This window comes from Cricetulus griseus, assembly GCF_003668045.3.
Source record: "Cricetulus griseus strain 17A/GY chromosome 1 unlocalized genomic scaffold, alternate assembly CriGri-PICRH-1.0 chr1_1, whole genome shotgun sequence".
NCBI classification, from domain to species: Eukaryota; Metazoa; Chordata; class Mammalia; order Rodentia; family Cricetidae; genus Cricetulus; species Cricetulus griseus.
In genome coordinates, this window is record NW_023276807.1 from 272,750,324 (window position 1) to 272,775,876 (window position 25,553).

The following is a 25,553-nucleotide window of genomic DNA, read 5'->3' on the forward strand; positions in this document are numbered from 1 at the left end:
TGCCACTTATTTTAGCAAATTGCTTTTGTGGCTTGTGCACCTACTTGCTAGACAGCCTAGGCCCCTTTATCCTCTGTGCACCTGCATGTGGGGCTCCCTAGGACTGCATGCTGGAGGGGGGGTCCTCTGTCCTCAGCAGACTAGTGCCCTCAGAGGCCTGCTAAGGACTCCTCTGTGTTCCTCCTCCCGGCAGAGGCCTCTCTTAGAAGCCTAGGTATGGGGTGGGCTCCCTGGACAGAGGCTGGTTTCCTTTCCTACCCTGTGTGTGAAGACAGTGAGCGATGCCAGAGGCCAGGGAAGTTGCCCCACAGGAGCACAGCAAAGAAGTAAGCTCCCTGTTGGTGAGACTGGTGCTGGATCTAAGGTCTGTGCTTTTCGGTACAGTTGTTAATGGAGAAAGTTGTTTATTTTAGGGCAGTGGAAGTGGATGGAAGCGTGTGATTACACAAACAAAACAGAAAGACTTGAGTTTTGAGTTGTGGATGGACATCTCCAAACTGGTCTCTCCAGAGGGGATTGTCTTTTTACCTCAAACCAGGGATACATCCAAACTACCACCCACTCATTCCCCAGAATTATTTTTTTCATTACATATGGTGTGTGTGTGGGGGGGGTATGTATGTATTCACATGTACCCTGGCCTGTGTGTGGAGGTCAGAGGACAACCTGAGGAAGTTGGTTCTCTCCTTTTATTGTGTAGGTGTCAGGACTGATGACAAGCCCCTTAAGCCAAATTGGTCACATTTACTTTAAAGACAGCTAGGGAAGCCACACCGTTTTAGGAAGAATTTAAAAAAAATGAGTCTCATGTATTTTGTTTTTTTTTCTTGTTGTTGTTGTTATCATTTTTTCCCTGACTCTATTTTTGTAATTTTTTTTCTCAAAAAGGACAAGATTATTGTTCATAACCCTTGTGCTTTCTTGTGGCACATTTATGAGTCCAATCAAAGGATGAAGTTCAGGCCTGGGTTTGTAGCTCAGTGGTAAAGCATGAACCTAGTGTTTGCAATGCCCTGAATTTAAATTTAGTCCCTGTCACCAAACAAGCAACCCTGAATATAGACTGACTAGTGGCTACCAGTGGAAAGCCATACATTATGTGACAGCATAGTCCTATGATCAAGTTGCCACTGAATAGCTAGGCACAGAGTGATTTTTTTTTTTTTTTAAGAGGGAACAAGTATTGAGTCAGAAACCACATGTTTTTTTCCTGTTCACTCCAGTATTACTGACCCCAAAGTGTTCAGCTCCAATGTAACTTTGGCCTAATGAGTGAGACAAGTGGGCAGGCCCAAGCACTGCCTCTAGGACACTTCACTCAGTTCCAGCTGCCATGTGGGAAAGGTCCTTTTAGGACAGCACGGTTTTGTTTGTTCGCTTGATATAGGGTCTATATGTAGATCAGATTAGCCCAGGCTTTCGTAGAACTTGCAGTCCCCTGCATCTGCCACCCCAGTGCTGTGTTTACAAGCCTGTGCCACTACGCACCCACTAATTTCCTTATAGGACTTTTGTTCCCCATGCCTTCGGAATTCAAACCCAGGGCCCTCTGGATGCCAGGTAGACAGACACTGCACTACTGAGCTACATCTCCATCCTGATTTTGATGGACTTTTTATTCTGTTGCACAGGACCTTGATGGTTCCCTGAAGGCTTTTGTTAATGATTATAATGTGCCAAACCTTAAACTATTGAACTCAACCTTACAGTGCATGTGTTAGTCCGAGACAGATACATAGGGATCTTCTCAACCATAACAGGTAGTTAGGGTAGCTGCTGACAAAGCAGTTCTTGGCTACTCCCCCCAGGTTTCAGCTGTGACAACTTGAGCCAGCTGCCCCAGTTCTTGGGACATCACTTGACTGTCTTACAAGTTAAGACAATATTTGTATTTTAGGAGGCTACACTTTATATAGTGTTTCCAAACTGTGCTTTTGTGAGAGATGTCAACTGTCAGTGTGAAGCAGGGACATTGGATTCCTAAGTAACTGATCCCCTGCATTTGCTCTCTGTGTAAAATTGTGTTATAACAGTGCTAATTACTAAGCAGCCGAATTGTGAAAAAGTGCACAGCAGTAATTTGCACCTTAAAAAAAGTGAAAACACACACAGGGCACATGCCTGATTTATGAACTTCCCAAGGGCATGTTTAGTTGTGGCTCACTCACACGGCTTGACTCTTGTTCAGCGTTTGTTTCTGTGTTTGTGCTTCCTAGAATCCAGTAAGAGCTGTTACAGGACAAATGAGAGGAGGACAACTAAACAAGGAAGAACATTTGGAGACAAGAGACTGGTGCTCTTAGATCAGATGTGCTCTTATTTATTTGTTTTGCTGGTTTTAGAACAGCCAGAAAAAAAAAAAAAATCTCCTTTGAGGTTCTTTTCTATGATGTGGAATTGTGACCTGGGCTGGCCAGATTCTAGGGTCCTAGCACCCTAGTTACTGTGTCAGTGACAGACTGTGTTCTATTTGATTCATACAGAGCCAAAGCGTCTGTGTAATTAGCCTCCAGATCTAAACCAGTGTAGTTTCCCCCCCTCCTAACATCGAGAAGAATTTCACACACTCAGAAAACTTGTATTTTGCCTCCTGGATGGGTCAGAAACATATGCATCAGGTAATTTAGAAGGGTTGCTCCTGCTCCTTAACCCGTGAGTGAGTCACAGCCCAGATAAGGTGTTCTGGCTATTTGAAATGAAACATTCCACCTACCCGCTATTTGACAGGCAGAACTTTTAAAAGACATTTGTGTTTGTAAAAAGGAAAGTTAATTTCTTCTTCTTCTTCTTCTTCTTCTTCTTCTTCTTCTTCTTCTTCTTCTTCTTCTTCTTCTTCTTCTTCCTCCTCCTCCTCCTCCTCCTCCTCCTCCTCCTCCTCCCTCCACCTCCTCCTCCTCCTCCTCCTCACTACTGTACTTGAAGGATTCCTGCTCAGGGGCAGAAAACAGAGGTTTCAAAGGAACCTTGTCTCCATATGGTTTTCTTCGATAATCCCTTACCCTCCGTCTTCAGCTCTCATTCCTTTGCTTTCTTGCCTGTGGCTACATTTCTATCTCTGCATCAATTAGCACAGTGATTTATACAACAAGCAAGCAGTTTAGAGGTAATGGTACACAATTAACATCTCATTCCACCATAAAGGGTATGCTAAACACCCCAGTCATTGCTTTCTCTGCCTGGAATTGAAATAAGTGTTTGTCCTAATTCATAAGCTATCTGATGTGAAGAGGCCTGCTTTGTACTGCACTACACCATTAATCTAATTACAGATAGCTGCAAATGAAGTGCTGTCGGGGACTGGGAGAGGGAAGAAAATAGCCTTTTGTCATTTAGCATGACTCTGTGAAGCAGGATCACACTTTACAGGGTAATACTGCAAAATGGAAATCTCAATAATATTGCTGCCTGTTGCATCGTCTCTAATTACTGCAGCGTTGTAAACACAACTGGGCGCTGATATAAATAGAGCTGTAGCTATGCTGTCATGCGGGTTGTAGGAGAAAGTCCTCCGAGTGCTGTTGGATTAAATGATGCGTCCTGATTGACAGCCACCTTGAGACTGCACTGATGGAGTTGTCACAGCATTATGCTAACAGGCCGGGCCCCACCACTGCAGCTGCACGAAATCCGGGCTGAGGCTGGGGTTGGCCTGTCTCTTTAGCAGCAGCCTACTCCTGCCACCTTTGTTCCTCTAAGAGGAAGCCTCCAGCTCCTGTTCTGAGTGTTTTCCAGAGATTTCTCTTTCAAAAGATCAGCTAACAGGCTCTATGTTCAAGTAGAGAAGAGGGTACATTCTATGGTTTGGAACCTCACTTTTCCTCTTGTTAACTGTGTGCTTGTTCTACAAAGAACTGGGGTAAGGAACACAGTGGTGACTTCTAATTCCACTGTGTGGCTTATGGCTCCCCTGCTTTTCTGATGAACTGGAGGTTTGAAAGAGCACTCCTCATTTCTCTCACTTGCAAACACTAAATGCTGATTTTCCCCTGGCTGAGTTTAGGGTAGGAGATCTTCAGGGAGCAGTGAGCCTGTGAGCTCACACTAGGCCACGCCAATGAAGATGTGGCCTGAGGATGGAGACCGAGGGGGCAGGTTAGGGAGTGTAAAACTTTGGATAGCAAGGCAGCCTTTGAAGGAAACGTATCTGCCACCGCACTTGGGAGTATGATCCTGGTCGCACAGTTTCTGTCCCATGCGTCATCACTCTGAGACTTCCAGATAACTGAGAGAAAAGCTGGGTTGTTGGCCCTTGACTCCACATTAACTGAGATGGCCAACAGTTGATAGGAAATTAGATCAACTGTGTGCAGATCTTAATTGGCATTGGAGAGAAATGAGAAAGGGAAATTGGAGCTGAGCACCGCCCCCCCCCGTCCCGTCCTGTCCCCCCCCTGTCCCGTCCTGTCCCCCCCCCATCCCCTGCCCCAAGAGAAATCCCACAAGCTCTGAAATGGCAACTCAAAGACATGTAGAGCAGACTGGACGTCACCTTGCAAAGGGCCACACCCTTGGACTGTGCCAACACTGTGGTATGTGGCTTGGGGAAACATGGATGTACCTAGCATCTTTGGAGAGACATTGAAGGCTTTAAACTCCATTAGGGTACCCATTGGGTTGGAGCTGATCACAGAGGGGTGGTTCTTCTCTGTCCAGAGGCACTGGGTTGAGGAGTGTGCATATATACTATTGATGGATTTGGGCATGCTGTCTCACAGGTGGGCAGCCCACTTACACGATGCAGTGGTCAGCTGAGTACATCTGAAAAAAAAAAAAAAAAAAAAAACAAAACCCAGTTCCCATCCTGCTCTCTTCTCCCATAGCTATATACATTGTCTTTTTTACTGGGTTCCATGTTGGTCTCATTGTCTTACTCTGCACTGTCAATTGCTTGCAGTGTTCTGACTGTGCCTTTTGTGTTTTTCTATGGATTCCTCTTTCTTTGAAAAATTTGGATGACATTTTCTTGTTGGGCATGGGTTTTACATTACAGACACAACATAAAATGGATTTGTTTGGAGACTTGGCTAGGGGTGGTTTTACATAAGTGGGTTAAATACCTTCCCTGATTGTCATACTTGGGTTAAGAAGCCCATCCAGACAGCACTTGTTCTCTAATTTACCTGGTGAGATGTTTTTTTAAGGTTTCTATTAGTATGACAGTGGTTTAGAGAGAGTTTACCAAAGCCAGCAGAGGGAAGGTTTGTCTACTACTGAGTCCAGACCTGACCAACCTCCTCCACAGAGCCTTCTTATGGCTCCCTGGCTCTTCTCCACCCACACAGGATGAAAACCTGACATTTTCCATAACCAGACTTCTCTCTGTTAACAGCTAGCTAGGAAACATCAACAATGTGCTTTGCTTGAATGTGAGCACGTACACGTGTACACACACATACACACACACACACACACACACACACACACACACACACACACACACACCCACTGAACTCTACATGTACATTTTGCAGTCTCTGGAAACATCTAAGTGTCCATCATCTAAGCAGACTTGTCCTCTGCTATTGCTAGAGAGGTCCTTTCCTGAGACCTCAGCTAGTAACTGCCTTGTGTCCCCTGGAGAAAACAAGGATCCCCAGTTCAGATGATAATCTCTGAAAGCCCTCGTGTAACTCTGCAGTGCCTTTTTCTGGAGAAGGTACAAGAAAGCACCATACTTGTCACCAGGATGTCTACTTGAATGGGCCCATACATAGCACCCATTTGGCCTGTTCAGACTTTGGCTACATGCACAACTGCAGGGCTGACAAGAGACTGTTTTAAGATGGCTTGTGATGTTCAGGACAACATCAAAGGTAACCTTAAGAGGAGTAGCTTCTCTCTCCTCTTTTCCTAATAGAAAGGTCACTTCTGAGTCAGCTATGTTCAACAAGACCTCTCCGGAGGCATTCACTCCTTGTTATTTTTTACTTGTGATTACAATAAGTGACTTATCCCCAAACAGATTTAAGAACAATAAACAAATACAAAAGGGAAAGGAACATGTCATCAATAACAAAGACTGTGTCTGAAGCACTGAGTTTTAGGCTTTTACATCTCTTTCCAAGCAAAGCAGGGCCCACAGAGAAAGGAATTCAGAAGATATGAAAGTCATAAAAATAGTAAGGGACGCCGTTTTTGTCAGGATCTGGTCCTCTCTGAGAAATACTGCAGAGGACAGTCTTAGCACTTTGTTTGCATGGAGGCTTATTTTTTTGATATCTGAATTATTAGTTCTTAAGCCTAATTTGCATGGCGAAAAGCTGTTAAATTGTATTCTCAATATATACTTTTCCTAAATTCAAGTGTCACATTTTGAAACCAAATTATAAAGAAAAGGGAGGGGGAGGAATAAGATCTGTATACTGCGTTGAAAACTAACCCCCAAGGTGGAATGCCAGCTGGTCACATAGCAGTGCCACCCCAGCGATGCCAGCTAGAAAGGGAACCTGCCGGTGCCTCGTGTGCCTCTAGTGGTGCTGGGTTTTCATTTTCCAACGTAGATAGAGCACAGATACTAAAACTGTGCAATTTGGCCCAATTATGCCCCCTCCCCAAGGATTTAATGAGACACTTGGAAGTACAATTCGTGGGTGATAAGTAGTTCCTCTGCCCAGAATGTTTGTTAGACTGACAGCAGCATGCTTTTTCCCTCAGCACTTATGACTCAGATGAATTTTAATAGGAGCAGAAAGCTTTTATTTGTGCTGTAATTTCACTTAAGAATCATATCCTTCAGAACTGGCAGACACTTCTATGTCTTGATTGCAAAACACACGTTCAGGAGTAAAGAAACACGCCGAAGATGTTATTATTCAACCTGTCACAGTGTCGCAAATCTCTTGGAGCCTAGGCCATCAGAGCTCTTCTGTGGGGCCTCCTCCCCACCCCCCACTCGCTTTAAATAGTCTCTGTAAAGAGCCACTTGGAGATTGCCACTGTCCCCATGCAGAATCAAAGAGGGAATCAGACTCTGCCTTAGCCTCCCTGCTAGCACGATGCCCACAGGAGGCTTTGAGTTACAGGCAGCTTTTCCTCCAACAAAATGGAGCTGCTCAGTGGGTGCTGCTTCTGTCTTACCCAGAGAGCCTGGATCTGGTGGGAACCAGAAACCTGGCACGGGCTCCAATTCCCACCTCAAAGCATTTTCTGTGAGCAAATTTTGGTTCCTATATTTATTTATCCACATTTATCTGGGATGTTTCCTGTCCAGTAGGAATTGTCTTTATTAGAAGTGTTACGATTGCCTGGATTCATTGGCCCTCCACCTTTGTGAGCTGCCTACAGAAAGATGCCGTGGAAACTGCTGTGCATGGCGTTTCCTGTGCTTTAAAAATCTCGGTATCATCCAGTCTCAGCCCATAAGATCGTCTCATCTCGTCTTTCTCCTGTCTTATCAGAAGAGGCTACATGATGATGTGCCTACAAGAAACACATTTTTGATATGAATATAACATTTTATGTCACTGAGAAATATTTGAATGTTACAGACTTTTCTTTTTCTCTCTCAAAATGAACACTGAAGCCTTTGTCTCAATTTATTGATCTACCCAGCGTAGCTGCTCTGGAGGCCCGGGAGGTTTGTGACAGCAATCTGCTGCCATCTACTGGTGTGCGCAGACAGTGTCACTCCTTTTTCCCTAAGGCTGATGGGCTCCTGGGATTTGACTTCCCCTGAGTTGCATGAGCAGTGAAGAGTTCCTCAAGCAAAACCCTGGCGGTTTTCTTTATAAAGTTCTGATGATTTTTTTTAAAGATCCACGATGCTCTCTATATATCATTAACTAATACCTGGAGTAGTTTCCCTGTTAAAACACTGGCTCAATATGTCCCAGAGATAAATAATGTTGTATGCAGGGTTTTTAGGATGTTTCACTTCAAGGATATTACTGTAATTTTAACTTAAAGATACAACCAGACTTTGAAAAGTGCTGTTTTTGAAGATAAGTTTATCATTTAACTTCCTCTATGCTTTTCTCTTTCTAGTACAAAGTGCACATTTTAACCAAACTTGCCGCAGAACTGAACAAATTCATGCTTGAGAAGGTGGCAGAGGACACAAGCAGTGTTCTGCGCTCCCCAATGCCTGGAGTAGTGGTGGCCATTTCTGTCAACCCCGGAGACATGGTAAGAGCATTTCTGTCTAAGGGACATGCTGGGCTCAGACCTCCCTTACCGAATAATGGCAACTGTAGGACTGTGCCCTCCCCTCTGTGGCCTCTCTCAAACCCTGGAATACGCTCAGTCTTCCTGCTTTGCATCTGAGTTGTGGTGGTGACAGTGCCTCTCTGAGCACCTCCCAAGTGATGTCGGAGGGAAATGGAAATGAGGACAGACATTCTTTACTTTCTTGAATTCAGGATTTACAGAAGCATTTTACTTCAAACTGCTATTTATTCCCCAGCCTCTGGATATGAAGCATCCTTGAGGAAGTCATCTGCTTGCCCTCATAATTTGCTGTGAACAAAATGTGTAGGATACATACATTTTCTTAAAAATCAGCAGCATAGCAGCAAAAGAAAAAAAATCTGAGATTCAACTGGGAGAGGTCCTTAAATACTCGTGTTTTTACTTCTGTGTAGGAAAGTAACAGGCAGATGGGGTAGACTTTCACAGGCTGTGTGCTAATTCTATTTTGTATCTGAGTGAAACCATTGGAATTTACCTGATTTTCTCTAATGATCATGTTAAGGTGGCACATTATTATTATTTTTTTATTAGTACAGATAAAGTATCATGTTAATACTGAGAAAAACCCATAGAATTGGCACTGGCTTCTAGAAAATCTAGAGAAAGCGGTCAAGTTTGGTTGTTTTAAATGGTTAGTCCCCAAACTGACATAAAGCTGGGGAACAGACCTCGGATGGCTTCTCCTGTTGATGTTTGAGGCCAGGCAGCCTGACCTGCTGCGCAGTTCACTCTGAAGGCTGCAGTTCACTCCTGACCTGCTGCGCAGTTCACGCTGAAGGCTGCAGTTCACTCTGAAGGCTGCAGTGCACTCTGAAGGCTGCAGTTCACTCTGAAGGCTGCAGTTCACTCCTGACCTGCTGCTGCAGTTCAGTTCACTCTGAAGGCTGCAGTTCACTCTGAAGGCTGCAGTTCACGCTGAAGGCCGCAGTTCACTCTACAGCAGCAGCTGGGAAGGCTCCCTGGTGCCAGTGTCAGGGTGTGGTAGGTTTGGGATAGGAAGCAGGCTCCCCCCCCCCCCCCCCCCCCCCCCCCCCCCCCCCCCCCCCGCCTTAGCATTAACAGTCACAAGCTCCCACACTGCATTATCAGAGCAGTCAAAGGAATCTTCTCCGTGTCGAAATGTGCAGGTTAGTGAACTAACTGGGAAGGGTTTTTTGTTGTTGTTTTGTTTTGTTTTGTTTCCTTCTACCCTGCAGGGTTTTCTTTCTTTTTTGTTTGTTTTGTTTTTCTGGAAGCCACCCAGTCCATATACTGCCAGCCCCGAGCTCGACAGTCTTACTTAATTGTGTGGCTTTAATTAGAAAATCGAATTTGTGCTCATAAGAAGTGTTTACCTTCAGTCCTAGTTTTCTGACACCTGAGTCCAAGATGGGTGGGGGGAGGGGGGTCAGCTCTGGCCTTGGAGGTTGCCGTCACATCCCCATTTGCTCACTTGTGACTGCATAGAGAGATACCAAGCCAGGCAGTGCAAGTGCAGCCTTCTTGTGTTTTCACAAGTGCAGTCTCCTGGCATCACTAACTGGCCTTCCTACTTTCTACTCTGTGGTCACCAAGTTGGGAAAGCCAGGTGATAGGCAAGAGGGAACAGTCTGAAGCTAGTTTTTCTTCACAGGGAGCAGTCAGATTAAAAGTACTCATCACCCATTCAGTGTGGGTATTTGAGAACGGCTGCAGAATGTTTGTGTAGAGAATAGGGCCTGCTATATGAACTCTTGAAGTTGGAATTCCTGGGTTCGCCTTCACCTTCTTTACAAATGCTGTGTGTGTGTGTGCGCCTGGCTGGCCAGGTGTAACATACATGTTTTATTTTTAAAGACAAGACATTATAATAGAACCTTTTACAGAGGTGTCACATGAAATTCTAAGTAACAAATCTCAGCTGCTTTTTAAAAACTAAACAATTTGAAGAGTGTTTAAAGGACCCGAGAAAGGATGATTTGGGTGGTTGTATAGAAGATATAAATGCCTTCACAGGGCTTGTTCTAGGAAAGTCTGAGAACTGCTTCATTTGAAATACTTCCCCTGCCCTAAACACTGCAGTTGAATTTTATTCAAAATACTCCTTTAGGATCCACACCACAAGAGTTCTTAATGCTTCAATCTATTTAACATTAGACGCAGCAGCCAGTCACTGTCCACAAAATGGTGGAGTGGCGTCTTCAATGTATGTGGCAGGGATGTTAGAATACAGTAAGCTGCAAACAAATCATAATTTAATTCAGGAGACAAATGAGAGAATAACTTTTCTGTTTGCCTTCTGGAAATATTTTTACAGAGACCACCATTTCCATTTGAAAAAAATGCTTCCTTTCTATTGATATAGTGCTAACCATATACTGCAATGCTTTTACAAAATGTAATTATGACTTGATCTTTAAAAAGAGTGTCTTAGCATGTCGGTGCAGTGCATGTCTGTCACAGGATAACATTAGACTAAGTTGCTACATTTATTGCAAGATTTTTCCCTTTGTCTTTAAAGAATAAAACAAAGCCCTTATGGGGATATTTTTTTCTTTAGCCTTTTGAAATTAGACCAAAAAAAAAAAAAGCTAATAATTAAGAGCCAACCCAAGATAAGAATTTTTTAAGTATTGCTTTTAATTAAGATTCTTTCAAGCTATATTCAGATTCAGCACTCTCCTAAAATCTGCATCAGAAAGAATTCCCCTTTACTGCATCAGAAAATTAGGGAGACACAACCCAGCAGACAAGAGTCTGCAGCATCGAGAGAGAAAACCGTGACAGAAGTGCCCGTTTCTGCTTTCTTGCCCCCAACCCTGCTCACATTTGCAAGTCAGCCAATTCTTGTGTCCCCAAGACGAGGCTGGTCTCACTGGTCCCTAGACTGGCATTTAGCAGAAAGGCACTTGGTGTTTGGGACTATTGCTTTCTTGGACAGTGCCTTGGGCAGAAAATGAAAGCAGTAAGAATGTCACCCAGTTTCACCAGTCTTCTCTTCCTTCACTGTGGGAGGGCTCCTCGGCAGGTGAAGTGACCACAGAGCAGGAGACACAAGACACAGGTGGTGCTCTGCCACTGAGCTTCAGTCACAGCCGCCTGTTTTCTCCAAAGCTCATGCAGTTGAGCCTGCAGCTAATCTTGGGGAAAGAGCACATGAACTTGGCAGAGACTTCTTTTACACTGCTCAAAGAACCAGCTTTGAAAACTCGGAAGCATTTAGTCATTCTAGACGAGAAGGGTAAGGTTGGGCCTCTAGATACCTGTGTGTCTGGCATTGCACACTGGTGCCTCTTGCAGCCCAGCATTCATTACTGCCTTTCCCTGGCATGTCCTGATTCACCATCAGAAGATGATGGCAATAATTAATTTACATATTTTATAGCAGTGACTGTTTAAGCAGTTTGTGGAGAAGCCAGTTTTGCACTCAAACTGTAGACTATATTCCCCAGCACAAACACAGAATCACACACCCAGAAACACTTTCAAGCCTCTAAATCATGAAGTACATATGAAGTTAGGAGGATCATCTTCCAAGCAATGAAATGTATAGGCCATGAAGTTGTTCTGTGACCCCCTTGCTCTCCAATCTAATTCCTGCCTCATTTTTTTCAGAGGTAAGGACTCTCCCCCTCAACTTGGCCTTTCAATCATTTCCCCATATAACTTATTATTATTTTTTTAATGTTCAGGGGTAGTTTTGGTTGTGGCTAACATTTGGATTTTTTTGTAATTTAATGTAATCCAAATTATCAGCATAAGATAAACATGTTTTGATGGTCAGTCTGTATAAAAGTCTTGTGCAGGCTTGGCAATGGTCTTCCTGGGATGAGAGAACCTGTTATCTTTGTAGTATTTTCTAAGAATGACCATTCTCAAACTTACCAAGATTCGTTACCTTTTTCCTTTTGACCACACACACACACACACACACACACACACACACGTATATTGCTGAAAGAGAAGTCGTCATTCATCTTGAGTCCTTTAAAACAACTCACTGAATTCACAAAGGTAGCACGTCAGACTGGCCTCTTGCAGGCACTGTAAAACATGCCAATTCCAACATTTTCTCTTTGTAACTATAGGCGTTGACTGTCAGTATGAGCTAAGTTAGAGGGCAGTAGGGAGTCATGTTTTTCTTCATTTTAAGAATTTTTACAAAACCTGGACTTCATTTATATTGGCCACTATCTGGATTCCTTCCTGAGCAACCCCCCTCCATACACACACATACACACATTCCCACTGCACAGTTCTAAGGGGTCTGAGGGCACAGCCGAGGGCAACACCATGCAGACACCACAGGCTTGAGTTCCAGAGCCCTGAGGCATGCTAAACATGTGGTCTCTTCCTGTCCTTTCCCCTTCAGATTGAATGAGCTGGGCTGGAGTGCCTCCAGATGAGGGTTAGCCATTCTGTCCACTGCCTGTCTTCTTTGTAATTTGAGCCAGTCCCATCTTTGCTCAGATAGGGCAGTCTCCTGGGGTCCCATTTCCCTGTCTTTCCATGAGACATACATTCCTCCTCCAGGAAAGATTGGGGCATGTTTAGCAGCTCATGTTAGTAGCTCAGGAAAAGGAAGTTGGAATAATCAGATTCTAGCCTTCCTTTTAGTGAAATCGAGGCCACCTCCTTCAGATCTCAGGGACTTAAGGCATTATACACCTGTGTTCTAAGTGGTAGGCCTTGCAATGTGAAATGGAGGGATTTTCACTTGTGGGTTGGTTTAGATCCCTGGTTTTCGGGGGGCCAGTACAGCAGAAGGGGAGACTGCAGTGGGCCCATAAGCCCTCCGAGCCTTCTGTCTCACTTGGCAGAAAAACACAGAACAACAAAAGAAGGCTCTTTTTCCATAAAGGTCCACCCCCCCATCCCATCCCCCATGCCTCTTCCCCAAAAGGGGCCTGGGTTTTTCAGCTGTGCACCGATTTGGTGCTCACTCTTGCAGGGAAACAGTTGCTGTCTGAACAGGCAGGAAACAGTTTTCTTTTAATTGCCGGAATCATTCGGAAGTGCTCCATGCCCCGCTTCTATACAGCAGATGCTGTGCATTAATTGGCCTGTGTAGAAGTGACCCGGGGTTCCTTGCAGCGGGCCCAATTTTAGGCAGAGGGTTTAAATAGCGTATTTATTATTTTGTATAATCTGCCGTGCATTATGTGCTCCTGCATGTGTCGTGTTTCATGGTCTGCAGTTTCTAATGTCATGTGGGTTTCAAAGCCCGCGTTTCTCTGGTAATGTACTAGCAGCAGGTAAGCTCAAAGCACCATCCATCAGCAGCTAATTTTTTATCCAGATACTCCAATGACTGATGAACCTGTCTTTTGTATGAATGTTTAGCACAGTACAAAGCCATATGCCACTGGCACAGTTTCCTCTGCATTCTTTACAGTTGCTAGAGAGTGGGTTTTGGCGGGGGGGGGGGGGAGGGGGGCAAACTTGATGGCATTTGCATCCTCTGGCCTGTATTTTAAGCAGTAGCACCTTCGAGGCAGCCTTGGATTTGGATGACAAAAGGGGTAGGGCCCATCTTAAAGGAAACCTGACTCCCATAGTGGTTTTCTCCCTCAGAAATATGACTGTGCACCCTTAATAGGGAACCTTGTTTTGTTCCTCCCCGTCTGTTGCAAACAGACCTCAGCCCATTAGAAGGGCCTCCCTTGTGTGGGAAGACCACAGCTGTTACTGTAAAGCTCATCCAGTCACTGTATCACCCCCATTTTGTGGCTCTGAAGGATGAAATTGAGAAATGGAGCCCTGTGCAGTCATCCTTTACGTCTCCAATTTTAGGCCTTTGCCATCATTTTCATGCTTTTATTCCAAATCAAATAACATTAGTGGGCTACAGCGCCTTCTGATGAATGTCTGTTCTCAGGCACAGCTTTCGAGGCTCCACTTTGAGGGGGCTCCCTTTCATGTCTGGCAGAGGACCCTCCTTCTCATCCCCACCCTGTATTTTCTTTGAGCTTTCTTTAGGGGTGATGACAGTTTGCAGTTCGAATGATACACATGGCCATGCAGGTCCCAGTCAGAGCGTGATTCCTGAGAAGGGGGCATGTGCTGGAGAAGGTTCTGTATCTTTTAATCTTTGCAGAAAGAGTGAAGGGGTCTTGTTAGAAGGAGATTGGGGGCTTTAATCAGAACCAAGATGTGGCTTAAATCATTAGCACAACAAAGCATACTATAAGCTTCAAGATAAAAGTCCCCTGGGAAAGGAGTCCTCTGAAAATAAATGGAACTTGATAGATTTCCATATCATTTATAACTTCCCTTAATTACACTTGGAAGACTTGCCAGTAAAACTGGAAAATTGGCAGCCTCTCTCCATTAGAGTCATTTTGCCGACCATGGCAAGCAGCTGGCTTTGCTGGATTTTATTTCCCATCACTCACAATTAATCATCAGCTGGAGATGTCTGAAACTCCTCAGCACAGAGCGATGCTGGGTGACATTCAGGCCCCTAAACATGTGAAAATCTGCTGAGTAAATGGGCTGAGTTCTCTCACAAGCTTACTCGTTTGGGGCAAGCCTAGCTCCCACTTAATGAGGGCTGCTCTAAGACTGATTCGAGTGTGAACCTTGACCCTGTGTCAGAGGAGAGGATGCAATAAGCTGGATGAAAGGCATGGAATTCAGGTCTCCAAACTTTGCACCAGTTAGACAGCAGAGAAGTACATCAGGCCGACTGCGTTCATCAGGACGACTTGTGAGGCTTGTGACCATTTAGTAAGCCCAACTCTGGATACACCTGTCAGTCAGTAAGTCTAACATCAGAGCTTCACAAGAGTGTCAGGGAAGTGTGTGTGCAGCCATGCTGCAGGGCTGGCTGGCTACAGGCACTGTGACTGGGGGGCGGGCGGGCGGGGGTATCTCCTGGCTCTACTCAGGCTTCAAGGCCTGCAAGCAGTCCAGAAGTTGCTGTGGCAGGTGTGTGCTGCATGTTCTGCAGGTGTGGACAGCACAGGCGGGGAGGCTTCCTCTTGGTGGGAACTAGAGCCTGGCTGGGAGCAGTGACAGTTGCAGCCTGGAGATTGCATTTTGTCTTTGACATGAGCTTTGTATTGCACTGATTTCCAAGGGATGAAATAAGTTGAAATTAGATCAAGCTTGTCTGCATAACTCTTTTTTATACTTGCTTTTGCATGCGTGTGTATAGCATGATCTAGTTGGACCAAACATAGCAGTGTTTTGTGAGGGGCACCAAGGGACATTTTCCCACAGCTACCTCAAGAAAATGGCTTCTAAACATGACTGAAAGGAGAAAGAGCAAGCTAGTGGTGGAAGACAAGGGTTTATGCTCACAGTTAAATGATGCAAGGGGGAGTGGGAAGTCATGGGGGCAGGAGGAGGTAGAAGGCCCAGGTCTAATTCTATGAGTTGCTGCCGGGCTGAGAGTCAGGCAAAAGGCAGGCTCCCTTTCCATCAGTGGAAGTTTGCTTTTTATTGAATTTTACCAGCTTTGCAATTGGGTTGGGGGGTGGGTTTGTCAGCTTTGAGACTTCTCATTTCTGATCAGATGAATAATTTGGGACCTAGTCCTTGTGCTCACACAAGTATCCAGAGCCGTCCAGGGAGAATGGTTGTGGTGGCAAGGCACCCTAAACTGGCCCACATCCTTCTGTTCTAGCACAGTCTGGTGGGAAGGGAGTTGGGGCCCGGTGAAGCTGTCCCTTAATGTTCACTGTGGGTATTGTTGGCCCCTGACCATGACCACTGGAGACCTCCAGGCTTCTTACAGAAGATTGTAAGGGCACTGTTGTGTGTGTTAAGAAAGGGTCACGGGACAGCAGGTCTTGAGCAGTGTGACAAGATGGCATGAGCAGCGATAGGTGAGAGCACAGTGAGGCAAGTCCATCTACGAGGAAGCTGATGGGATGGGGTGAGGAGACTCTGACCCAACCCTGGGCTCTCAATTGCTCATAGAGGAAGCCAGGGCAGGTGGGTATGTGGAAGGCTACTGCATAAAAACCCATGGTGAAGACGTGTCCATCTGACAGCAAACAGTGGCCAGAGCCCAGAGGTAAAGGTTTGATTTCTAATTTTTGGATAGAATTTTATGGTGTCCTAAGGAGCTATCTGTGCTGTTACCTGCAGGTCAGGGTCAGGGACATTTCATCCTGGCTGCTGGATGAGCTGTCAGTCCTGCTCTGGCCATGGCTGGGCCCCTAGGCCTTCCTGTGTGACTCAGTGACACCTGCCCTTCTCCTGGCTTTCTTGACCTCCTACCTGCCTTTGAGAGGAGAGAAATGGTTCTAACATGATGGCAGAAAGAAGTAACTGTTCTGACACCTCCAGCCAGGGCATCTGCGTCATTTTGGCTCCGCCGTCTCCTGTCCCCCACATTTTGAAGAACAGCCCTTTGGAGGTGCTGCCTCTCTGTGCCTGTACTGCAGATGCCAGGTGAAATGAATCAAAAGCGGCAGTGAGCACTGTGCTCTAAGCCTGCTTGTCAGCAGTGCCTCTCCTCTGTGCCAGCACCAAAGCCTTGGCATCTCCGTCCTTCCTATATTCCCGTGCCAGAAAAGCTCAGCCCCACCACCTGAACAGCAGAGGAAAGAATGCACAGGGCTTCAGTGCTCACACTGCCAGCAAGACAGCTTGTGCCACACAGGGAGCCAGGAGGGGACTTGGAGATCATTTGGGGATGGCAGGAAAGAACATTCCCCAGGTCCTTCTGCGGCATTGGCCAGCACAGCCACACTAGTATGGCTGTCCAGGAGCCCCAGCCAGCATCCGCAGCAGCACTCTGTGGAGCCTTCAGCCTACCACTTCATAGAAGAGCAAGAGACCCTTCTCCACAAAACAGAAAAAGACCTGTTGGCCCAGATCCTTGGCACTTAATCATTAAGGCCAGAGAAAAAGGAGTAAGAAACATGGCTTTTAGACACAGCTGACTCCTGGATGGACGTCCCAGATTAACCCTGTGGGTATGTGCCTGCTCAGCCTGGATCTCCCTCATGGGCAGAGGAAAGCCAAGCACCAGAAGGGGCTTGAACAAGCAAGCACCTGGGGAGCACTCAAGGCTGTCTTGTAAGGACATGGTATAGCTGGAGACATGTTAGTACTTGCATGTCTTGTAGGTGGACAGCAGTCCTGCTGGCCCTTCCGCTAGGCGGTTATCTTCAGCTCCCAGGATAAAGGCAAACCTGTACCTTTTGGCAAGAGATTACTGAATTGCAATTCCCATGTGGTATGTGTCATCCCTTTAAAGCAGGCAAGTTGCTGGATGATGTTTATGCATCGTTATAAAACCACCACAATAATTGCAGGTTTTTTTTTTTTTTTTTTTTAATCACTCTGTAAAGGAAGCTTTACCCTTTGGTAACCATTCTCCTTGTCCAGCAACCCCAGACAAGCACTGATGAGTCCCTTGGTCCTTAGGTGTCTGCCTGTTGCAGACATGGCAGGGAGGCGGAAGCACTGGTTTTGTAGCATCTCTAGCTGGCTCCTAGGGCCCTGGGGGAGGCCCCATATGTTGCACTCACCATCTCCCAGTACAGGCTTTTCTAATGAGAACTTGACCACAGAGTGAATGGCCTTTCTCTACCGTCTCCTCAGATGTACTTACTGTAGTGGGGGCCAGCAGAAGTCACTGGTATTTCCATGACCAATCAGCACATCTAACAAAGGAGTTAATGGCTTCACTCTTGGATGTTACTACAAAATTAGGTTAAACATAGATGTTTTAAGAACATTCTATTTTCTAGGTAGCAGAAGGCCAGGAAATCTGTGTGATTGAAGCTATGAAAATGCAGAACAGTATGACAGTCGGGAAGATGGGCAAGGTATGTCCCCAAACTCCCATCGGCCTACTCCAGCCTGTGATGGATGCAGGCACCTCCACCTTTGAGACATGGGTTGGTCTCTTTAACTAGAATGTAGAGATGATCTCTGCCACCTGTCCCCTTCCTGGGGCGGACATTAGGACTCGGGAGCTCTACTCTGCCAGTGTGTCTCTGCCTCCTGGAGAGGCAGCTTTCCAGGAAGGAGAGGGGGGGTCTCAGTGTTATGTTCAGGTAGTCAAAGCACAATTGTTCTCCACATTAATGTCTTTCAGATGAAGGGGTTTTTAATTTTTAATGTTTACATCTGTCTCGGAGGCAGTTAGTTATCTGAGACTTAGGTGACACAGCAGGAAATGGTTTTACAGAGTGCAAAAATTAATGTAACTCTTCAAGATAATTTCCCCTCGAAGGGAACAATTCAGTTGTAGATGGAGGAGCTGAAGCCCCATGTACAGGCGAAGGGCTTAATGATTCTGGGAGAAAAAGATAAAAAGGGTTCAGTACTAAGACAGACAATTAAGAGTACAACTTGAAAACCCCTGGTAAAAGCAGTGGTTTTGCTGTTCTTCCTGTGACTGACATGATGCAGTCATTCAGAGTATGTCCCTTTCCCAAAGGGTGTCTGGGTTTGGAAGTATCTATACAGAATGTCACTCGGGGGTGAGGACAGCAGGAGAGGGTGGCTGTGTCCTACTCTGTGGCCTGCGTTGTGGCCACACTGTGGGGACATTGGGTTCAGAGAGAGATGTCAGTTACAAACAAGTCTGCATCACTCAGCTCCAGTCTATTATGTGGTCTGTTATCCCAACAGGCAATGCACTGGATTCTCAGAAGGTGGCCTAGAATTATCCTACCTGTTCCTGGTAGGGAAATTACAAGGTTCCCTGCAGGTTCAGTAGCCCCAGGCTAGAGTGGGTTAAGATAGCCAGGCAGTGTCCCTGGGATTTAACAGTGTAGAATGGACCTGCAAGGCCTTAACAGCCCTTTCTCAACTGAGTGTGTGGTGCCTCATGTTCCAGGAAATGGAGGCTCCCAAAAATATAGACATACAAAAAAATATAAGTTTTTGGTTCATGTAAAACTCATTTTACTTGTCCTTTGCAAACACTGCACTAGTGTCATGGTGTGAGCTTAGCCTCATCTAGTCAGGCCCTGTGTTGAGGTGCTGATGATGCAGCATGACCCCCAATGAGCTGAGTATCTTCTTTGCTGCTTTGGGGCCATCACAGGAGCAGCCTGGCTGCTCCCTGAACCCAGAACTGCTTGAAGAAGTGCTGTTGGGGCAAGTCCTGCTAGCTCAGGTCCCTCCCCTCCATTGATTCCACAGGTCTCTGGAGTTGAACCTGGTAAGACAAAGGAGTGGCCCTGGCTAGCTCTAGAGCTAATAGTTCTTCCCTGGAGGGGGCATTTTTTTCCTGTGAGAAAAGTTTCAGGGTGGAAACAGAGCCACAGTGTGGATCTGCTACAGGCCACATTCACTTCACTCCAGATAGCATCTGCCCATCAAGGCCTTTGAGTATTTACACTGCTCTTAGTTACTCTGGGCTCACAGTGGAGGAACAGGGCTGAACAGGCCTGTGCAGCAACAAGGAAAATTCCTGTCCTTTTTATTTGCTTAATGCCAATATGGCCAGTTAGGTCAAACCCACTGTTTGTTCCAAGGAGGGAAATGACTTCTTATGCTCTCCAGTCTTCTGCCTGCTCTTTTTTTTTTTTTTTTTTTAAATCTGAAAACAAATCTGGAGAGGCAAGACAGGATTATGTTCACGAGAAATCAGAAGAAAAAAAGAGTTCTACACTCTATGTCACTCAACTAAAGTGGGGTATTTAATTTCTTTCAAAAGGAGGGGAAATAGTCAGGTAGGAGATCTCTCCTTTTGATTGGCACCTGTCTGGATTATTGTGCAGCTGTTTGGTTTTTACCCTGACACTAAATTACACCTTGTAGTCTCAAAACCATAGGATGAGGCAGGGATGCATCAGTCACCAGCCTGGCCCTGTATCGGGGGCCTGGGCAGCATCCCACAGCTTCCATTCTCTGAGAATTACGAGGACCACGAGTGAACACAGGCTGCTGTAGGAACACCCCTGCACTCTGGTTCCCTTAGACCACATGGTCATGTCTAAGTTTTGGGGCCTAAGGCCACATATGTCTAGGAAGAAATTGGGATGACTGACCCTCTTGGTTCCCATTTTGGTTCCTCACTCTTCCCCAACCATTTTAATTCAAGGTGAAATCGGTGCATTGCAAAGCTGGAGACACAGTTGGTGAAGGAGATCTGCTGGTGGAGCTGGAGTGAAGTATTCCGAGCCTTTCAGTCATCTCTGCTTTAATTAGCATTTCTATTATTCTCCAGCCCTCAGTTTGTTCAAGCGCATACAGGAGCACTCCTGTGTGGCAGGTTCTACAGCATCGTATTTATTCCTCACAAGAGGCAACACTGACGTTCTGCCAAAAAATCACCAATGGAAAATTTTATTGATATAAATACTTGTACATATGATTTGTACTTCTGCTGGGATTTCCTAGTGTCAAAATTAAATCAATAAAACCAAGCACTTGTCTAAATATTAGTTTGCCCCCCCCCTTTTTTTTTCTGAATGAAGACAATATACACAGAGGCAACAGGCTGTGCCAATTGACTGTAAATACTAGCATTTCCTTGTGATCCTTTAAAAATGTATGTAAATTCCAGTTCTCTGCTTCCAATTTTATAATCTGATTACCTTCCTTCTTCCATCACTCAGGATTTCCTCAGACCAGGTAGCACAGATGAAGGGTCTGGAAGCCCCTTCTGTGTGGGTCCACGCAGTTGTCACATTGGGTGACCTAAGAGTTGGATCAATGTTTTGGGGTCTGTAGACTGACCCAATGACAAGCATGCTGTGCAGGTCCTTTTTCCTCTCTCTCAATGGCTAGGATGCCGCACCTTCACTGTTGTGTGCAGGGATGCCATCCCATCAGCTGATACCCGTCTTTGCCTTTTTGTTTTGTGAAGCAAGTTTCTAATTAAGAAAAAGGAGCTAAAAATAGCAGTCCTGTTTCTGTGCCAGTTGCAGTTAGTGATCAGTCCACCATTAAGCTGAAGAGTGAGTGAGCTCTTAGCAGAGTGCCAGGGTGCTTAGGCAGCAGCTGCATTTGGTTCTGCAATTCCTGGAATCCATTTTTTACTTTACTAGGAGGCAGAAGCAGAATCCTGTGCATCTTGCATCTATGCTGACAGAGTATCACATGGAGGTGGATGGTAATTGGTACTTCGTGTCTTCCTAACATTATTTTAAGTGCTGTTTGTATTTGGAAGCAAAGCTTTCTGTCAGGCCTGAGGAACAAATTACTAATGTGTTGGTTCTTCTGAAAGGCCCACCCCCAAGGGCTGCACCTTCAGCTGGCAGAGATGCGCTGGGCACCCATCAAGGACATAAAGTCTGAGTGCTCAGCTGTCTCCCAGCAAGCCACTGCTCCTGACTTGGCTGAATTAGAGTGAAAGACATCTTCTACCAAGTAAGTACACCACACAGAAACAGCATACTTACACTTTAGTGGCTGTTTTAGTCATTTGTGTGTGATCTGGAAACTGTAAGGGGTGGAGTTCTTAGTCTAAAGTGCAGCATGCTTTTATTGAAGACGTTTTTCCACTGAGCAATCCCAAACCAGCATTTCTGACCACCTCTTTCTAGATGTCATATATGGGAATCAATACATGCAGCTTCTAGATCCAACTGCAGCCAGGTCTTTAGTCACAGATGATGCCATCTTCAGATTAGAGCAGAGCAAATCAAAAAAGGAGTGCCAGGTGCCCTACAACTGCCATTTAGGGGGACTTCGGCCCAGAGTGTTTCACATCTAGTACCTGTAAGCCCAGGAGGTCCTTTGAATAGTAAGCAGCATCAGATTAAGAGTATTTACAAAATTTGTGTCAGATCTTTTGTCAACATGTCTTATAGATAGAGGTTGAGCCAGGAAAGCTTTGCCTGTGCTAGGCAGCCCCTGGGCTCCCTCTATCGTGTTAGCATCTGGGGCACGAGCCCCTCACCTGTTTTCCCGGGGGTTGTAGGGCAGCCCATGTGGGCCCTCGGAATCGTAGCTTTTATGGTAGGGGAGATGCAGCCACTCAGGTACATAGGTGGCTGTACTATACACAAAGCACTGGAGGCTGTCCACAGGGCCACCAGCACCCTCCCACTCAAGCACCTGCACCTGCAGGGCTGTGCGCTGGTACATGGTGGGGCAGCCTTCAAAGTCATCCAGGAATCGCAACATCTGTTCATCCACCTTGTAGATCTCACCTTCCACACGATGGCCCTTGCCTGGCACGTGCAGCAGCCATGGTATGTTGTGCTCTCCGGCAATCACCAGTGGGAAGGACTCAACTGTGCAGCCTCTGCCTTGGAACACTGCAGAGCCATGTGACTGGTCCAGCATGACTTTGTGGTTGGGCTGGCCTCGTTTCAGAGTGCCATACACGAAGATGTGGGCCATCTAGCTGCAGATACTATGGAGGAAAGAGCAAGTAGGCATGTCAGGGGTGAAGAGCTCCCTCAGGGCACCTCCAGAATTCAGGCCAGTACCATCACATTTACCCCACTCTGCTGGCCCAGCTTATAAGGAAGAGGAGCCAGCCACAGTATCCTGGTTAAACTTGGATGATGGCCGCAGGAGTTCATATGGTTTTCATGTCATGAAATGCTTTCTCTAGCTTTTTAAAAAACTGAAAGAGGCACTGGGATAGCCTGCTCTGGAATTTGTAAGCCTGAACCTACAAACAGCAGCAAATATTAACTAATTTTAAAAATCAGGGCTGGTGGCAAGGTATGGTGTGGCACACACCTTTAACTTTAGTCCTGGTGAGGGAGGTAGATCTCCGAGTTCCAGGATGGCCTGGTCTGCATAACAAGTTCTAGGTCAGCCAAGGCTGTCTAGTGAGATACAACATCTGAGCTAGGGGTGTAACTAGAGACTCCAAGCCTTAGAGAAAGAACACTTACTAAGCACCATGGCATGTGTGTGGCAGGGAGATCTTCCATATGTTTCTAAGAACTTGGAACTCAAGTGATCCTCCTACCTCAGCCTTCTGAGTAGCTGGCATTAGAATACCATTACACCTGACAAACAGCACCCACAGCGATGCTAAGGTTGGAAGAGCAGGCATGTCAATCACTCTGCACCACCAGAATAGACTGATCCAGATCTTACAAAGGCTACATATGGAGATAGTCTCTGAGCATCTCAGGTGTGTGTAGGGGTGTAATGATCAGCCTTTACTCCATCTGCCTGAGCCCCGCTGCCATGTGGGTGCCCAGAATAACACATAGTCTTATATTTACAATGCTGTTGGCCAATTGACTAGGATTTCTCATCTGCTAGCTCAGTCTTAACTATCAGCCATAATCATAAGACTTATGGTGGACACAGGTGGTAAGCGCCCTCTCTTGCCGGCAGATCATATGGCGGCTCAGTAGAAATGAGAGCAGGAGGAAGAGCAAGAGAAAAGGGACAATTTCCTTCTTGTCCCTGCTTATATTCTGAGTCTGCCTGCTATTTCACTTCCTCCCTGGATCACAAGACTTCTCTTTACTACATTTCCCAGGATCCTCCTTGACTCCTAGTCCCACCTATCTTGCTTTCCTATTGGCCAACCAATAGGACACAGAAGGGCCTCCCCCATCGGGGGGATCAGAGTGGGGCTAGAATAGAAAAGACAGCCTTTCTTCAGCTGGCTACGGAGTACAGGTGGCTTACTCAGGTCTCTGTAATACCCTTCTGTCTCAGAAGACAGGCGTTGCCCTACCCAGTGGAAGCCAAATCACCACCAGAGAAAGGCCTTGGCAAAGCTGGACCTGGACCCCACACTTGACAGTCTTACGGTGGCACTGAGGTAGGTCCCAGGGGAGGCCGTCCAGCCAGCCATAACACTGTCACTGTTGTCCTGCAAAACCTGTGGGTGCATAGCTTTCTTTCTCAAGGTCATAGAGCAGTGGTTCTCAACCTTCCTAATACTGTGACCCTCTAATACAATTCCTCATGTTGTGGTGACCCCCAACCCTAAAAACACTCCATTGCTACTTCATAAATGTAAATTTGGTACTATTGTGAATCACAATGTAAATATCTGATATATGACCCCAGAGGGGTTGTGACGCATAGGTTGATCACTTCTGTCTTAGAAGGCAAAGGTAACTCGTGGTGATTCACAGCAGTAACCTTGGCTCAATGTAAAATTAACATTCCCTTAAGTCTGGGCTACAGACTTATGTAACAAAGTGCAAACACAGGAGCAGGTCCTCTCCACACCCCGTGGATGCTCCACTGCTCATGTCAGCCTGTGTGGGGCTTTGGGAAGGGGACTTCCCCAGTGCAGAGACAGGGAACACTGGCTAGCAACATTGAACATTTGCCTGGCCAGCACCAGCGCCTTGAGGAGGGGACCCAAAGATGGACTGTTCTCTATTGCCCTTGAGATTTTAATGTCCTGCTTCCCTCCATGAAGCAAAAACAGTGTTTTAAGATGCATAACATTCTGAATGAGAAGATCCGTGTCACTGGAGGTGAGCTTTGAGGTTTCAAAAGCCAGGCTCTGTGCACAAGATGTAACATAGATTAATAGATTAATAGTTATAGGTTAATAATTAAGAGAGGCCAGGTGGGGATGGTGCATGCCTTTAATCCCAGCACTCAGGATTTTTTTTTTTTTGTGGAGAGGGGGTTGTTTTTTGGAGGCTGTCCTGGAACTTGCTCTGTAGACCAGGCTAGCCTTGAACTCATAAGAGATCCGCCTGCTCCTGCCTCCTGAATACTGGGATTAAAGGTGTGCCCTACCATGCTTGGTTAGTCATATGGCTTTTCTAATTTAAGCTCTACCATTTAGGTATTTAATCCATTTTGACTTTACTTTTTGTTTTTATGTAAAAGTCTAACTTCATTAATCTGTATATAGATACATCATATTATTTGTGTAAAGAGCTGCCTGTCCACAGGAAATGTTCTTGGAATTTCCTGCAGATTTTGTTTTTTAACTACACATGCAAGGATCTACTTCTTAGGCCTTCTCTCATATCCCATTTCACTATTAGGTTTGTTTTCAGGCTACTAACACACTATTTTGATTGTCACAACTTAGCAGATTTTCTGTTTGATACATCTATTTTAAAGTGTGATCCTGGGCTAGCCTGGTCTACTTGCCATCACTCACAGATCCCTTCTGCAGAGTCTAACCCAATGAGCCTCTCTGACCCTACTGTCCATGAGCCTTAGGCACAACCCACCAGTTCTAGCCCAGGTCCCACATCCACCAGTGCCCAGGCTGTGTCTAGTCACCCTTCTCCAGTACTACAATCCATCTCTAGGGTTTTGCCTGGAACCACCCTACTGATATCTTCATACCACATAGCCCAAGGATCCCTCCCGTACCACATTCAACCATTCCACCAAGCCAGATCCACCCTCACACTCTAGGCTAGTCCAAGAGGCAATTCTTCTCTGTCCATCTGAAGCCACTGCCAAATGCTAGGCCCCATCCATCCTCTCTTCTGCTCTAACCTGCTCTGTCCATATGCCCATATTGCGAATCTACAAACATGAAGATAACCAGTATCTACTCTGCAAAACCTACCAGTCCTACA

The 25,553-nt window shown here is 45.9% G+C and overlaps 2 protein-coding genes across 3 annotated transcripts in view; one reads left to right on the forward strand and one right to left on the reverse strand.

Annotated features, from left to right (window-relative positions):
- Pcca (propionyl-CoA carboxylase subunit alpha) overlaps nucleotides 1-20,507 on the forward strand; it is a 301,422-nt gene extending 280,915 nt beyond the window's left edge. The window contains exons 22-24 of the mRNA XM_027388941.2: nucleotides 7,984-8,124; nucleotides 17,856-17,933; nucleotides 20,165-20,507. Of these exons, the coding sequence (XP_027244742.1) occupies nucleotides 7,984-8,124; nucleotides 17,856-17,933; nucleotides 20,165-20,233 (288 nt within the window). The 3' untranslated portion in view covers nucleotides 20,234-20,507. The remainder of the gene's footprint in view (nucleotides 1-7,983; nucleotides 8,125-17,855; nucleotides 17,934-20,164) is intronic.
- Nucleotides 19,638-25,553, reverse strand: part of Ggact (gamma-glutamylamine cyclotransferase) — a 25,351-nt gene continuing 19,435 nt past the window's right edge. For both annotated transcript variants that reach the window (XM_027388945.2, XM_027388943.2), the window contains one exon: nucleotides 19,638-22,426. In XM_027388945.2, the coding sequence (XP_027244746.1) occupies nucleotides 21,964-22,413 (450 nt within the window). In that variant the 5' untranslated portion in view covers nucleotides 22,414-22,426 and the 3' untranslated portion in view covers nucleotides 19,638-21,963. The remainder of the gene's footprint in view (nucleotides 22,427-25,553) is intronic.